The 15181-nt window shown below is 34.5% G+C and overlaps 1 protein-coding gene and 1 long non-coding RNA gene across 4 annotated transcripts; one reads left to right on the top strand and one right to left on the bottom strand.

Annotated features, from left to right (window-relative positions):
- The first annotated feature begins 7588 nt into the window (after positions 1-7588).
- On the top strand, positions 7589-13870 carry LOC122312320 (transcription factor MYB124-like). Of its 3 annotated transcripts, XM_043126876.1 has the most exons (13): positions 7589-7746; positions 7959-8411; positions 8525-8571; positions 8663-8719; positions 8819-8891; positions 9105-9160; positions 9257-9433; positions 9520-9701; positions 9945-10093; positions 10549-10676; positions 10805-11025; positions 11136-11281; positions 13157-13870. In XM_043126876.1, exons 2-13 carry the CDS (start codon positions 8322-8324, stop codon positions 13265-13267), a joined length of 1437 nt encoding a protein of 478 aa, XP_042982810.1. In that variant the 5' UTR covers positions 7589-7746; positions 7959-8321; the 3' UTR covers positions 13268-13870. The 3 variants fall into 3 exon arrangements, with proteins under 3 accessions (XP_042982810.1, XP_042982809.1, XP_042982811.1); XM_043126875.1 differs by having other exon boundaries at positions 7598-8411; XM_043126877.1 differs by having other exon boundaries at positions 7600-8411; positions 9948-10093.
- LOC122312321 lies at positions 9327-14728 on the bottom strand. The gene is made up of 2 exons (XR_006243164.1): positions 14182-14728; positions 9327-9758 (listed from the first exon to the last, which is right to left on the bottom strand). It is a non-coding gene; the product is annotated as an uncharacterized LOC122312321 (long non-coding RNA).
- Between the last annotated feature and the right edge of the window lie 453 nt (positions 14729-15181).

Below are 15181 nucleotides of genomic sequence, written 5' to 3'. Positions count from 1 at the left end.
ACTTCAAATCTAATCTTTTACTTTTTGCATATGACAAAATGAGCACACTTTACTTTTCAAAAAAATCAAACCTAATCTTTTACTATTTGCATATGACAAAAGGAACACACTTTACTTTTCAAAAAAATCAAATCTATTTTTTTACTTTTTGCATATGACAAAAGGAGCACACTTTACTTTTCAAATATTTCAAACAAAATCATCTACTTCTTGCATAAGTCAAAAAAAGCATCAATCACTTTTGAAAATATTCAAATAAAACATACACATGTGAAAGATGACAATTAATCATCTTTAATATTTTCAAAGTTCAACCCTTTAATCAAGGCATGTGTATGTAAAAGATGACAATCAATCATCTTTCAAAATTTTCAAATTTAATTTTCAAAAATATTCATGCACACGTGGAAAATGTATTTTAATGCTTTATGATAAAATATTAATTTTGAGCATTAATCCTAATTTCGAATTTTGAAGAGATTTACAACATTACTCTATAACTTTAATGTGAACTTATTCCCTTCTTGCTTATGCTTGTTTCCTTGATGTGCTTGACTCCATTGTGTAGACAACTTGAGCTTGAGACTTCTTTATTCTTTGAATTCATTTGTTATCATCAAAATTCATGTGTATATATATAATTACACAAAACTTGAAACCTTGGGTTCAACAATCTTAACTACTAACTCTTTTGTCTTATTATCTTCTTTTCAAACATCACTTTCTACTAAATATTTATATAATTTTGACTACTCAATACAATATTATTTTTCAAACCAAAATTTGTATTATAAAAATAATAATTTTTTTAATATGTGCATTTTCTAATGTAATGGCCAATTGCTTGTTTTGCCTTATTCTCTTTCTTTTCAAATATCACATTTTATTCCAAAAAAAAAAAAAATGGTGTAAGAATCCTTATGCTTATACTCGAATTCCTCGTTCACTTTTTCTTCTTCCCATTCGAAATCTTGTTTCCATTCTCCCCACTATGACTTTGCTTCACTTCCTGACCCAAGAAGCGTCCACTTCCCAAATTTTTTTCTTTCAATGCAACTCTCTCTTCCGCTTAACTCTCTCTTTTCCCCATCAATCCAACCTTCACCTTTTGCAGTTTAGGAAGAAAATGCTCTACCTCAAGTCCATTAGCGTTGATTTTTTCTCTCTCATTAACCATCCATTACCCACTTAAAATTGATGTTGTCGGTGGTAGAACTGGACTGACTCGAGGCTGGCGACGATGGATCTCAGTTGACCCACGGTGGCGGCTTCACTTCATGGTGTATCTGGTGGTTTGCTGAGTTTCATACGGTGGCATGATCTGTTTTTGGATGGTTGGAACAGAGGAGAATTTGTTGGTTTGCTGAGTTTCATACAGAGGGAGAAGGGAGGACGTGACGATGGCGTGGCTAAGGTCTGTATAATGCAGATGGCTGCGTTGAAAAATAAGATTTGAGGATGTATAATGAATCCCCAAATATGGGAAACTTCTATAGCATCCATAAATGTCATCCCCATTTTAGAGATTGGGTGGAAGGTGTTTTTCGTTCAAAACCGTAAAATTTTCCTTAAATTATAAAGATAAAGGGAATATGCGGTACCGAATGGGAATGTTCTAAAGAACTTAGCTCAGTTCAACATCTAAACGCAATCTAAATTGTTGTAAAGAGTACTAATATGTGGATCTTGTTTCAATGCATGAATATTATGTATGCACCTAGTTCAGCATATCTCTAGAGATCTCTCAAAATTTTGGACGCGATGATAATAATGCATGCAAGCTGCAGGTAGGTCCATGAAGTACATATATAATGAAAGCATTTGGGGGAGGCTAGAAGCAATTTAAGCACATATATATAGACATTTTTGGACAACTCATTATGGACCCATATATGCATTAACAGAATACTATATACAGACAATACTTTATGTTAAAATAGTACTGTAATTCGTCAAAGACTAGCTTTAGGAAAACGCGTTTAGAAATAAGTAACTCGTTACTTTAAACTTTTACATATCATCCAAACTATCTAACAGCGAAAAAAAGACTTAAATTTTATATATATATGCAGCCAATCAAGGAATTCATGTACAATCAATAACCGAAAAATGACAAAATTAAGATAGCTAGCTAGGCATAGGATTTCATATATATTATATATTGTTTTTCTTTTTGGATTTTGTCTTTGAAAATAAGGGGGCAGGGGGTTTGAACTTTTAAAAGGTTTGGGAGATCGATGTAGGAAAATTAGCTTTTGCATAGATAGGGTTCCACAAGGTCGGACTTTTGCTGGGTCGTCTTGCTCTTTGATGGCTTCTTGCTTCTTTAATTTGGACAAATATATATCACGTACCGACGTTCCCTCCCCTGGCCTCCACAATATATATATATATATATATATATATAAAAGACCCCTCCACCATCATGTATTCCTAATTTTTAACATCAACTTGTTTTTCTCATGATTTAATGGTACTACTGTTTATTAATTATGTAGATATTCTATTGTTGTTAAAATATAAAATAAATAATAAAAATTTATCTACTCTCTCCTTGTTTATAAATTTAAATTTTTAGGATAAATAGTTATAATTCACATGGCATCAGAACATTTAAAATGGTTCGAATCTTGATTCTAAACTTCACCCATTTAATTAAATAATTAAAAATTTAGTTATTATTTTAATTTCTCTATCAATTATTTGACACAAATTTTTTTCTTTTTTTTTTCTAAAAAAAAAGTTTGTGGATCATGTATTAATTCATATTCTCTTCGGAAATAGTACATGGCCCACATGCAAGATCAGTACTACTACTATATTATATATATGATATATGATATATAAAAATATGATTAATTTGTTAGTTGAAACAATAGATAGGTCCATTAATTGGAGGGAGATTTTGCTGTCAAGAAAGTGACACAATGAGATGGCCATAACAATGGGTATCCACCATTTCCAGATAATTTGTTTAAAGGCAAGCTGTAAAAGATTGATTTTTTTTCTTTAATGTCGCGTGGCAGATCATGATGTATCTCTTTTTTATCCTCGTGGTAGGTAAAAACCGTTTGGTTAACCAATAAACTGTGAAGTATCTTTCTCTCAAAAAAAAAAAAAAAAACTGTGAAAGTTTGTACCTAAACCGAAAGTTTGAGACCATCTCATCTAAAATATATGGTAAAGTATATTATATGGTACTATGGGAGATTCTTGGTTATAGTAATGAGAAATAGGCTTAAAAGAACCCCTAGCTTTAAACTTTCATGAAGTGTTGTAGATTTCGGTGGTTAATTGCAATTTTTTATAACTCTCTTTTTTAAGATTTTAGACCTAAAGTAATACACTATTAACTTGGGACAGTTAGATCAAACTCTTCTAAAGAACACTTGTCCACGCAAATTTAGAAGAAAACTCTGTCCGCCCAACATGTTAATTCTAATAACTCCCAAAATTTAAAATTAGTTTTAGAATAATTCTATTTGAGAGAGAATTAATAAATTATGATGGGCAACTATTCTTCCCATATTTTTAGGGCATAACTAATCTGTTATTATTATTATTATTATTATTATTTTAAACACTAACTAATTATTTTTAATTACTTGTTAAACTAGGTTAGCCCAAAATCGATGGACCATATAAAAGGCAGTATGAATACATGTTATATGAACTCGAGAGGAGTTTCCTTTTTCTTTTTCTTTTTTTTTTTTCCTCTCTTTTTGATAAGTTTTTCTAGAACCCATCACTTAAGATCGTCCCTTTGCTGTCCAGATGGAGGTTGTAGCTTTGGCTCCTCCTCCCCTCTTTTTCGATACTTTACAAAGATGTTTATCAGCTTTTGTTCAATCTTTCCCTTTATTTTTTGAAAATAACATGGAGATGGGTTGATTTATTGATTTCTAGCCACCTTCGACCATCATGTACAACTCCACAAGACTCACCAACCACCGTGTCACGGTACATTTTCTGTTGCCATGAGCTAGCTATAGAAATGGGATTAGCGGCCTTGGATTTTATAGATCCAATAAACGTCATCTCACCAGTAATGTTGCATGATTCTCACACGCCTTCACAGCCACGGCTATTCGTCGGAGTATCATATTATCTACTGGATGCTGTTTTCTTATAGTACCGCTTATTCTAACTAAAGATTGTGAGGAAAAGGAAGTGGGCATTTTTTCAACCAAACTGGACTAGCAAAGTACAGCACAACACAATCTATTGCGACTTTTAGTCATAGTAGTGTCATAGTCCATTTATCGGACTACAAAAAAACCGCTCTAAGCCTCCCACCCTTTAGACTCTTGTATTTTGTAATTGTTTAATATATATATATATTATATATATATATATATGAAACTTGATTAGAAAAAAAAAATACATATTATATAAAAGGCAGCACTTTTCTATCTCCTACGTATAGCTTTGGTTGCGTTGCCAATAAGGCTGGTTGGCTTCATTCTACCAGACTAGAGTATTAGTAGTGGCCTAACCAAAGTTTGGCCAAAATTTGATTAGTAAATTTACTTTTATAAATTTAGCTAGTCACATTTTAAGAACAACAAATTAATAACAAACTCTCTAAATTTATCACTATTTTATTAAAATATTCATTTTGGCATTTTCATTTATTTTAATTCTAATTGTAATTTAAATATTTATTCGTTATCAAGTATTTAGTTCTAATTACTTGGATTGAATGTGATTTCTTTCACAAATAGGTTTTAGGTTTTGTGAGAAAAGGGAAGAACATTCTTTGTTTTTATTCTTAGGGATTATGGGAAGACAAAAACCAAATAACTACAGGACTGTGTACAAGAAGGTTGTTAAAATGCAAGGCCTTTTGGGACTAGATTATTCATTTATTATTCAAATAAAATATAAGGGAGGTATCAGGCATCTTGAGTGCTTCATATATCAGGTTTTCATAAGCTAAGCAAAATCATCTCTTCAGCAAGATTGCTTTTCATCTAGAAGTAGGGGTGAAAACCGAATCGTTCGGTGCAGTTTTTGGACAAAACTAAAACTCAACTGAAATCTTGGAAAGTTGTAAATCTCAACCAAAACCAATCGGTGAAGGGGAGAAAATCATTGACATCGATCTTGGTGCAACTCTGGTCGGTTTGTTGGCATCTTCGGTGGTGATGGAGGTGGCCCTGCATGCGATGACGCTGCGGTGAGAGATAGTGAATGCTGCGATGAGAGAGAGAGAGAGAGAGAGAGAGAGAGAGAGAGAGAGCAACAACACTGTCAAATGAGAAATGTGAAATGAGGAAGAAGATCTAAAGAAGAGTGCGTAACCCTAGAGTGAAATGGCACCGTTTGGCTTTATATTTTTTTCAAACACTAAGTCTCAAAACCATGTCGTTTTATTCATTTAAGTGAAATGAGATCATTTCATATATGTATAATTAAAAAAAAAACATTTTAACTATTGATCTGTTCAGTGGTCCGATCCAGACTCAAACTTGGACCGAACTGCTGGACATCAGTTTGGCCAAATTCAACTGTTGACAGACCGATTCTATACCGATTTCGATCGGCCTGAGTTGGTCCCGATAGGTTTTATGGGTTCTGGAATAGCCTTATTTGGAAGGAATGTTTTATGGCCAAAATTATATGATTTGGTTAGCAACTTGAGCTGGACAGATTTGCCCAATGAGTTTGGTGTTGGTTAAAAATATTGTTCATTTATTGAGTTTGGTGTAAATATAATTTATGCAACTTAGCTAAACTTTGGCCAAACTTTAACTATAGCTATTTCACTATTAGTGCTCTTAGACGATAGTTTTAACTTTATAGGAACTCATTAAATACATTGAAACAAATATAACTATATGTACTTTCTTTCTTTTTTTCGTTATTTGTTCTTGAGGTTTAACCTTTTTTTTTTTTTTTTTTTTTTTTTTTTAGCAAAATGAGAGGTGGGGGCAACCAATATAGCTTTATAGGCATAATCATAAGAGTCCCTCCCTGTTGTGGAATTTTTAATTTGAACTATAGCTATTGCTCCAAGGGCAAATCCATCTCCACGGCACACCCAAAATATTTAACTGGTTCAAAGCTTATCCTATAGCTTAAAGGTGGGGTTTTATTATTACAAATAGTTTCAACTAATGTCCTGACTCTAACTCTTGACCTCGAAGTTATGAAATACCAACTCGTATCAATTGGCCGGACTACCACCTTGGTGATTATTGAGGTTTAACTTGCTTGGACGTAGCAAATACTTTACGCAATTACTATTTATGATATATCAAGAAAATAAATTAAATAGAGATCAGATTGTGTAAAAGATCATGGAAAGTATTTATGCTTTATATTTTTAAATTATTATTATTATTAGTATTATTTTGTTAATCAAAGTTGCATTGAAATTAAATCATAAATACAAGAGAAGAAGATGAAATACCCCCTTGATAGAGGAACCACCTTGGGCTCTTGATTTTCTAGAGATCAGGAGGGGAGAAAATCTATTAAAGAGCATTAATATTTATTAAGAGTTTTAAATTATTGAAACTGAAAACTAATGAACACCCACAATAAAGACTAATAATATATGTATAGAGTTATTGTATTATCAAGACAGTGTATAGTGCATGTCTAATAAAATGTTTATAAGAATTTGAGAATTAAAATTTTCTACTTAAATATCTCCTAAATCTAGTTTTTCCTTCCTTGAGAAAAATCCAAATTACTTTAGAAGATGTTTGTCATATTTGCGTGATAGAAAATAAATAAAAAAATTCCCAAAGAATTTTGAACTTTCAAAACTCGAATTCACAGTCTCATGATTTCCGCACACAGCCATTCATTCACACACAACATCATGGGGGAGATGACAAGAAGAAAGCGCCTAGAGCATGAGCACAAAATGCACACTCTGAATCAACACCCCCAACCCCCACTTTCACATAAACACACTTGGACATACTGCCCAATCACTACAGAGCGTGGTCACTACTCGCTCCAAGACACATGGGGAGCCAGCAAACCTCAAGCACAGTAAAAATGAAACTTGCTGAAATGCATGATTGGGTGGATATGCAAGGAAGTAACCAAAACGAGCATTGAATCTTGTGAAAAAAAAAAAAAAAGGAAAATGAAATATTGAGCTGTGTGGAGAGTTTAGGTCACGAAGATCATCACATCCCCTTTAAAATCACCAAGTTCAAATGTAGGAGAAACAAGTCTTACTTGAAAGTGATAACTAAACCTACTAAATATGAACGTTAACGTAACATTCAATGTAAATTAGGTATGTAGACTTTAATTTCTACATTAGGTATGTATATACAAAGTAAAGTTTGATATGTGAGTAGGGATTTTCCCTCCTAGAAAACACATAAAAAGATATAAATTTTGAACACTTTTTAATGTGCAAGGTGGGTATAGTCCACTTCACCATTCATTAATGTGATCTCATGAAATTCATCGTTTGTTTTTCAAACTTCCTCTCATACCCGCGCACTATACCAAGAATTCGTGGATTTAAATTATTTTTATTATTTTTCGAGAAAATTAAAAATAGGGAGGAAACAAAAAACGCACACAATGTCCCTCGTTTCAAAAAGTTCAAGAGAGTCGAGAGAGAGAGAGAGAGAGAGAGAGAGAGATAAAAGGCTTCAGAAACAGCAGATCATCAGTTTATTCGTTCCTATATCAGAAACTGTCGATCACTAAAGGACCAGAACACCAACAACCCTTCACCATAGTATTGTAGCGAGTGTTTTTTTTAGATTTGTAAGTTCGTATTACTGAGATTCGTTCTGTTTTATTACACTGTATGAATATACGAACATACCCATTTCGAAAAACCGTTTCTGGCTCGGATTTCGAGAAACCCAACTAAAAAGCTTGTTGTTTGGATATTTGGATGTAATCGCACAAAACAACTACTGGGTGATAATGTATTGACCGTACTCTGCTTCTGTCCTTTTGTTCTTCTGATTTAGGCGGTGGTGATTTTGATCGAATCCAGGCAACAGCAAGAACAAAGGTGGACTGAAAAGTTGAGAATCCAAGGCGATTTTTTTAAGAGTGTAGGGGGGCTGTAGGACTTTTGTATGAGCTTTGGGATTGTGCTTACGGTTCCCCGTTTTGAACCAAACAGTAGCAGTAAAGATAAGAAAGGAAGGAACAAAGAAAGTTACAGAGAGGGAACGTACGGTGTTTAACTTTAATGGTAGATTACTGTAACTCCAAAAAGGTTTTGGCTTTAGCATGCTAAGTTGGTTTTAATAAAGAGGAAGGGAGAAGAGCGTCCGAGAAGAAAGAAAGAAAGAGAGCAGGGTGAGAGACTGAGAGTCACTAAAACAATGCACGAGATGAATAAGAAAACGAAGAAGTCGCCTGCAAACGAAGATTCGAAGAAGAAGGAGCGCCACATTGTTACATGGAGTCAGGAGGTTTCCTTGTTTTTCTCTCTCTTCCTTTGCTCTCTTTCTCTCTGTTTCATCTATCGATCATCAAAACAGTTTCTTGTTTGGTTCTGATAAATATAAGGTTATGTGATTTGCAGGAGGATGATATACTCCGCCAGCAAATTTGCCTTCATGGAACGGGGAAGTACGAACTCAGTTTCCTTTATCTCCGTTTATGTCTTTTGTTCTTCTAATTGCGATTTAATTGGGTGGTTGCAATCTATGTAAAAAAGCAGTTGGACGATTATTGCATCCAAGTTCAAGGATAAAACGACCAGACAGTGTAGAAGAAGGTTAGTTCGGACTGATATTTGACATTTTGTCCATCCTTTTGAAATTTGTAATATTTTTTTTTAATTTTTTTATTACTATGGACAACCATTATATTGCAGGTGGTACACGTACTTGAATTCTGATTTCAAGAAAGGGGGCTGGTCGCCGGAGGAAGACATGCTCTTATGCGAGGTAATTCATGCTCTGTTTTCGTAAGTAATATAATGTCACAGGCTCAGTTTATGCATCTCTAATTGATGAGTATCTCTATATCTTTCGGGTGATTATTTGAGAGCATATTTACAGTCACGGAGTTCTGCTATCTTTCGTGTTTAGCTTAAAAATGAATAACCACAACCTTTTTTTCTCGCATTGATTAGCATTAATCCATTACTGGATGTGCAGGCTCAGAAGATATTTGGAAACAGATGGACGGAAATAGCAAAGGTGGTTTCAGGCAGGTATATAAAGATGACTTTCCCGTTCTGTAGAATCAAAATGTATTTCTACTGTTAGTATAAAGCTTAAGTTTTTATTCTGTCATGCTGCCTCTGCAGAACGGATAACGCGGTGAAAAACCGTTTCTCCACTCTGTGCAAAAAGAGAGCAAAATATGAAGCCAAACCAAAAGAGAATTCCGGTTCATACATTAAAATGAACAACAAAAGGGTTGTATCCCAAAATGGGTTCGGTACAGATGGAGCTGAGACTGCAGCACCTCTAAAGAAGATTAGGTACAGTAAAAGTTGAATGTGTATATGTACAAATGCCATTCGTATTTATGCTTAACAGGGTAGAACTCACTATTTTTACCTTTCAGGCCAACCTACATCCCTGATATCACAGAAAATTACACCTTAAGAGACGGATTACGTAAGCAATCTGGAGCTATGAATCAGCAGCTGAGAGCTCCTTTTGCTGTGTTGGCTCAGAACATCCACAGTGTTAATGACTTGGCAGCCCAACATCATGTCAATGATGACAAGGATCACTTCAACGATGGTAATCTAGCTCATAGAAATGTCTTTTTGTTAGTGCTTCAGATTGCTCTTTCAAAGCCTAAGAAGCACATTTGGACAAAAAGTATTAGAATAGGACACCATTTTTATTAATATGACCGACACACCATGCTGGTCTATTTTTCACCATGACAATTCTGTTTTCTGTCGGTTGTTTGTTTTCCTCTATCAAACTTTTACAAGATTTAATCTTATTCTTCCATTTTTTTTTTTTTTAACACAAAAGCAGCTCAGAATGACAGGATTCAAGGTACATATCTCAAGAAAGATGACCCAAAGATAATTGCCTTGATGCAACAAGCAGAATTGCTCAGCTCACTTGCTCTAAAAGTTAATACAGAGAATACTGATCAGAGTCTTGAAAATGCTTGGAAGGTTAGATGCAATTTTGTACCTGCTTGGTTTTCAACTAGCAGTGCCTAATATTACCCCCTTGAAGGGTCCATCAATCTGCGTTAGTAACAATATTATTATACACATGATCAACTGTTAGTTCAATTCCTTGCACCAACTAAATAAATAGATTTTTTTTTCCCATTCCTGTGGCCGTGTCATCCTAAATGAGAATAATATCCTCATCATATTCATTTGTTTTAGTCAAAATCTCTTGCCTTTCTGTATGGCCAAAGTGCAAGCACTCGCATAATAAAAGCAACATGGGATTGATTCCCTTGAAATCCACATGCATGTGCTTGGGTTTTTTTTTCTTATTTTTTAAACATTCGCCATTAGTGCTGGAGTACTCCATATGTCGTCCTTAGAGCAGAGCTTTAAATATAATACACACGAGTTTTTGTACTCTCTAACATTCATCTAATACAAATATTCAGGTTCTTCAAGATTTTCTGAACCGAAGTAAAGAAAGTGATATCCTCACATACAGAATCTCTGATATTGATCTTCAACTCGAAGATATCAACTTCAGTAATAGTGATGAGGGAAGTCTACCATCCTGGAGGTAACATATATATTTTATGGTGTGGATTAATGTTCAAATTTAAGAAGGCATTTTTTCCGTTTAGGATGAATGCTTTGAGCAGGTAATTACTCCCCATCAACATCTAATTGGTTATCTTTATACTTTAGGCAACCTGATCTGTGTGATGAGTCTCCTGGAAGCTCTGAATACAGTACAGGATCAACTCTACTGTCGAATATGGATGGAAACAAAATGGAGCAAGCACAAGCTGAGATATGTTCCCTGTATCAGGATATCAGAACTAGGCCACAATCAATTCATATTGGAGAGCATGCGGATGTTGGGGAATTTGAGACAGGAGTGACTTCTGGTGCAACTACAACGCAAGGTAATGAAATCTTACATTGGATACAGGGGCTGATAAGCTTTCCTTACTTATTTACTATGGAATCTCTCTACTGAATTAGCACTACTGTTAATAACATTAAATTATTGCAGGGATTTTCATGTCTTGTGATGAACAAGTGGTCAATGATGGAGTTGTTTCTGCCTCATTAAGTACAGAGTTTGGTTCCCCTCTTCAAGTAACCCCATTGTTCAGATCATTAGCAGCAGGGATACCTAGCCCAAAATTTTCAGAAAGTGTGAGTTATTCAGAATTTTTTATTCTACCTGGAAAATCTATTTTCGTATGTTCTTTATTTATAAGCAATATCGTATGGTGTTTTATATCAGCAATAGCAAATATGTCTCAGTAATCCAATTAGCAATAGTACCAGAAGTTACAAGTTAGTACACTATCAAGCCTACCGCCAGCAAACTTAGCAGTGCTAGTCACTACTCAAGAATCACTGCCTCATTTAGCATTAATGGTATGGCAGAGAAGAAGGATACAATGAGTCTAATGATTATAATCTCAGAAGCAGCTTAGGCCGTAGAGTACCTATTTAGCCATTACAGAGAAGAAAAAGACAGATTGGTGGCAAAAAAGTTGGGTTTAACTATAGCATTTATAAAGCCAATGACTAACATCAAGTGAAAATTAAAAACAATATGTATGAGTCTTCTAATGGTCAAGCCATCACCAGGACTATGAATCAAGGATTAGTGGTAGCAGTAATGGAAAAGGGACTTAACGTCTCTCATTTTCATGGGCACATTAGTATGATTTGATCTTTTGATAGTAAAGCTGATAATTGTAGTGCAGCAGCAACAGTTGTTACCATTTCAGTTTATTGAAAACCTTACCACTAAGACTGCCAAAGTTCAATCTGATCGAAATTTGAAACTTCATATCAATTCGGCAGTAGATAGTACTATCATTCCTAACACACACACACACACACACAGACCAAACAAGGGGAAAAATACACAAAAGAGAAATTGGAGAGACGGTTTTGAAAATAATGAAAGACTAGCTGTGCAAAAATGAACTCGACTAAGAACTCATAATTCTGTACCTTGATGAATTAAAAAAAAATTGTAGCCAACTTTGTTTTCTTTACTTAGCAAGGTTATATTATATGTATAAGATTCTATTTAATGTAGGTGATCAGAGATTTCAGTTGACTCAACCAAACATAGGAACAAAAATATGGACGACAGAATTCCATAGAGGCGGCTTGTTAATTACACAGGACTACAACTTGTTGACACATCATAAATAAGAATTCCAGAATTTTAACAATGGCCAAGATTTGAAGTGCTACATTATGCGTTATTATTATAGGCACCAAAGTTTGAAGTAAAGCTAAAAAAAAATATTACAATATTATAAAACATTATATCCTCAGGCCTCCACACTAATTCTATTTTTTCCCCAATTATGAAACGTAAGACATTAATTATCAGTCTTTACTTCTTTGTAGAGAATCTGTCAGTAAGCTTATTTGCCTTTTATGTATCTTCATCCCTTTTCTGTATTGTAGCCATAACTCTATTTTTGTTTTTCCATATATTCAAGTTTACCATTGTTCATACGAAAATACTAGGTGTGTAAACATATGCCATTTTAAAGCAAAATACCATGACCAAAACTTACGTTTTTATATCTGAACAAATGACAAAATGCCTCAAGTGCGGAGAGGGGTCATCAGTATGAAAGCAGTCATCTTATTGGGATGTCCTGACTAGGCCATGGGTCCCTAGATGTTGCTTTGAATTAATTAGTCATTTGTCAACCACGTAACACTGAGAGGATGATTAATTTTGAACATTTAGTGAAAGCTAATCTTCTTCCTCAGGACAAAATTTGTGGCACGGTGTATTAAGAAATGAAGAGATGTAGAAGTCAAGAACTTCATTGATGGATCATACTGAATTTAGAGGTGTAGAATCTACCCCTTCCATGGATTGATAATTCATTTGCTCTCACGAGATGGAGTTGGATAACCTGTGAAGCTTTGAGAGGAGATCAATTAGACTTGCCCTTATGTTCTACTTTTTCTATTATATTTTGGAGGGTCTCAATTTGATCAAAGACTGACCACAGGATTTTGTTGCAATTTTTTTGTTTCCAGGAAAGGAGCTTCCTACTAAGAACACTTGGAATTGAGTCCCCTTCTACTGAGCCATTTGCCAATTTTTCACAGCCACCATCCTGCAAAAGATCCCTCCTCCACAGTCTATAACCAGCTTCTACAATCTACCTCCTAATAGAAATTCTACTTGGCCCAGATCCATTGTTGAGTTCTTGCCTTTTCATTTGGTTTCCTAGGATTGCAGCCATTCTGGCATGAAATTTTAGTTAGGCATGTTGAGATCTGCACTCCAAAACCCCCCAGATCTAGAATGTTATGGTGCATTCTGCCATTTCCAACACATCTAACGTGTTCTGTAGTCCCCGCCAGATTTACTACCTTGACATTAACACGAAAACCAGTTTGCTCGGTGTGTCACTTCTTTTGTTTTTCTTCTCGTTTGATATGGTTTTGGGTGTTCCAGATTTTGGTCTTGATTTATGATTTGTACAGAACTTGTTATGTCATTCCTAGTCATTGTGAGTGTAAGTAGTCATCGGCAGCTCGCCTATATATGATGAAAGATTATAGAGGAAGAAGAAAAAAAATTAGGATTCACCAGTTGAAATGGATTCCCTTTTTATTTTTTTTGGGTGTGCAAAGGGTATAGAAAAAGGCTGTAATTTTTTTTTTCTTTAATTTTTAAACTTGATTCCTGATGTAATGAACTTAATTAGTGTGAATGGATTGGAGTTTCTGGTTTTGGTGTGCAAATACCTCTTCTTCTCTATTTTTCCTCCCTTGAACTACTGCATGATCATAGCTACAGAAACTTGTAACAAACGTGTGAGAATTCTGCAAGAACTAAGAATCACAGGAGACATGCACATACCGAATTATCAAATACGAGTTTCAAATGTAACCTCCTTTGTGTTTCTTGCAAACAACAAGATAAACGAGACATTCATCCAAAGACCCAGAGGTTAACATCAAATGAAAGATTCATACAAAGAAGAAGCAGAAATTGGAGACAACGAAACTGGAGAGGAGGAAGTGGAAGGCCTTACTTAAAGGGAGAAAAGTACCTTTAATTATAGTATGGCTGTGGCGTTGGAGACACTGTTTTTCTGTCCGGACGTCTCTTTCTCTGAGTTTTTCAGAAGTGGGAAGTGTTGTGGCGGAAGAAGGGTTGAAAACGTTGGTAGGGGAAGATGCAGCCATGGTGGTGGAAGACAAGTACTATTAGTAGGAAAGCAAAAGCAATTGGTAAAAGTGGGAGGGAACTCTCTACAAAATAAAGCTCCCTCATTTGCTGTCATCAACCTTCCAACAACCAAAAAAACTTTCTCGAGGGAAGGTAAGCCATTCATTTGCCTGCCATGCAAACTGGATTGATCCCTACAATAAACTACTAATGGCGCACTGCAGCTTACTAAGATTTTGCTCTTTCCCACATTAAAGAGTAATTATAACAATAAATAGTCCGAACTTCTATCACTTGTGATCTTCTAAATCACATCAAAGGGAAAAACAAAAATCAGGCAAAAACTTTATTAAACTAGCACCACCACCCAATTAAATTCTTTAAAATTTCTAGGAAAAAAAAACTGTTTAACAAACCAATTTGACTACCCGATCCAACCGAAACTTGTCCAAATTGATTGAGTTTTGGTAGGACCGAATTTGATATATTAGAAGGAAGAATAATTCTATTTGAAGGTAGGTAGGAAAAGAGTAACAATAGATGTAGTCATGAGTTGTGCAAGTACTGTGTACTTATTTTAAAAAAGAGTAGAGTCCTCTAGTAAAAAAGAATAATGCTACGTACAGTCATGAAATGTAAAAGTGTCATGCAATCACTAAAAAAAAAAATAAATAGGGCCTACTATTTAAAATTAATTTTCTAGATTCATTATTTATTCACTTTTTTCAAAATGATTGTGCGATACTTGTACACTCACAACTAGAAGTATCATTTCTTACTAAAAAAAATTATTTTTTTTTATATAGATTTCATATTTACCTTTTTTTTTTTAAGAGTGCAGTACTTGCATACTCTACAAAGGAAAACACTACTTCCATCTA

This window comes from Carya illinoinensis, chromosome 6 (genome assembly GCF_018687715.1).
Source record: "Carya illinoinensis cultivar Pawnee chromosome 6, C.illinoinensisPawnee_v1, whole genome shotgun sequence".
In the NCBI taxonomy this organism is placed as follows: domain Eukaryota; kingdom Viridiplantae; phylum Streptophyta; class Magnoliopsida; order Fagales; family Juglandaceae; genus Carya; species Carya illinoinensis.
This window is presented reverse-complemented; position numbering and strand designations above follow the sequence as displayed.

Excerpts from the sequence above, each read along its gene's own strand:
- LOC122312320 (XM_043126876.1), top strand. The coding sequence starts at position 8,322 with ATGCACGAGATGAATAAGAAAACGAAGAAGTCGCCTGCAAACGAAGAT. Across the intron at positions 8,892-9,104 it reads AAGACATGCTCTTATGCGAG|GCTCAGAAGATATTTGGAAA; the intron begins GTAATTCATGCT and ends CTGGATGTGCAG. Across the intron at positions 11,026-11,135 it reads TGGTGCAACTACAACGCAAG|GGATTTTCATGTCTTGTGAT; the intron begins GTAATGAAATCT and ends AAATTATTGCAG.